Source organism: Arachis ipaensis, chromosome B10 (genome assembly GCF_000816755.2).
Source record: "Arachis ipaensis cultivar K30076 chromosome B10, Araip1.1, whole genome shotgun sequence".
In the NCBI taxonomy this organism is placed as follows: Eukaryota; Viridiplantae; Streptophyta; class Magnoliopsida; order Fabales; family Fabaceae; genus Arachis; species Arachis ipaensis.
Genome location: NC_029794.2, coordinates 93,941,246 through 93,942,714, shown reverse-complemented (window position 1 = coordinate 93,942,714; position 1,469 = coordinate 93,941,246). Strand labels below are relative to the sequence as shown.

The window sequence follows — 1,469 nt, the reverse complement described above, 5'->3', positions numbered from 1 at the left end:
GCAAATTTTGCAAATTTTTTAAACAATCAATAATTAATCAATTATTTTCTTCCAATTCTATCCTTAACCAAAATCTAAATTTTAACTCCAATTCACTCAAAAATTTTAATTTAACCCCAAACCCTTTTAATCTCATCCTCCATCATCTCATCCTTCTCTTCTCTCACCATCATTACCTCCCCTCTACCATCATATTGGTGGCGCCACAACAACTGCAAGGATTCCGGCGCTGCAAAGATGTCACCCGACCGCTTACTCAACTAGACACCAACCTCATCGTGCTACTCCCACTCCATCCTACCTCAGCTTCCAGTTCTAGACCAACCGACCAAGGGGCCACTAAGTTCAATAGCCAATGGCCTCTATTTCCATCTTATGGTCTCTAGTGATATCTCCAACTCCAATTGGTTCCAATAATCTCAGTTACTCTCTAATCCATTCTTTTCATTCTAATATACACTAACCCTAATTCATCGATTTCGCACAACCACAATATCATGGGAGTTAAGGGTTTTGTAGAAGAAGATATAGCTTCAAACGTTGCAGGCTGTTCAACCCACCCACTCGACCTCATCAAGGTCCACATGCAGCTCCAAGGCGAGTCAAATCCAACCTCTGTACCTTCCCTTCGACCCGTACTCACCTTCCAAACTGGATCCTGATCCATCCACGTCTCACCACCTCCGCAAATCACCCGACCTCTTCGTGTCGGGCTTGTTATCGTCGGTGTCAATCTCGTCCAGCAAGAAGGCCTCACTGCTTTCTTTTCTGGTATCTTCGCCATCGTCCTCAGCCAGACACTCTACTCTAGTACTCGTATGGGACTTTACTTTATGACCTTCTCAAACAGAAGTGGTCTGTCCCTTCCCCTGTTTCCGGAAGCGCCACCACCATGCCTCTCTCAGGCAAGATCGAGGCAGGGCTAATTGCCGGCTGCGTTGGAGTCGCCACATGGCGAGGATGCAGGCCGATAGTTGTTGTGGTAACCCAGCTGTTGTTGTGGCGCCGCCAATGATGGTAGAAGGGAGGTGATGATGGTGAGAAAAGAGAAGGCTGAGATGATGGAGGGTGAAATTGAAGAGGTTTGGGGTTAAATTAGAATTCTCGAGTGAATTGGGGTTAAAATTAGTATTTTGGTTAAGGGTAAAATTGGGAGAGAATATAACTAATTATTGGCTGTTTAAAATATTGCCAGCAGGGATAAAATTGGAATTTACTAAAATGTTAAGGATAAAATTTAATCAAATTAAACGTTAGGAATAATTTAAAAAATTTTAAAAAATGTTAGACACAAAAAATATATTTTATCTTATAATTAATTATATATAATGTTTAAATTATATATGTTAATTATATGTTGAAGTAATCCGATCTTACCTAATTTTTATCATATTGGTTTAGGATTGGATTCAAATCTCTTTTAATTTTTTTTTGTGACTAAACAGAAAAAAAAAAAGAAAAAAAAAAGA

At 39.8% G+C, this 1,469-nt stretch overlaps 1 protein-coding gene across 1 annotated transcript in view; it reads left to right on the top strand.

Moving 5' to 3' along the window:
• LOC107620801 overlaps positions 1–1,032 on the top strand; it is a 1,663-nt gene extending 631 nt beyond the window's left edge. The window contains exon 2 of the mRNA XM_016322919.1: positions 851–1,032. Within this exon, the coding sequence (XP_016178405.1) occupies positions 851–1,032 (182 nt within the window). The remainder of the gene's footprint in view (positions 1–850) is intronic.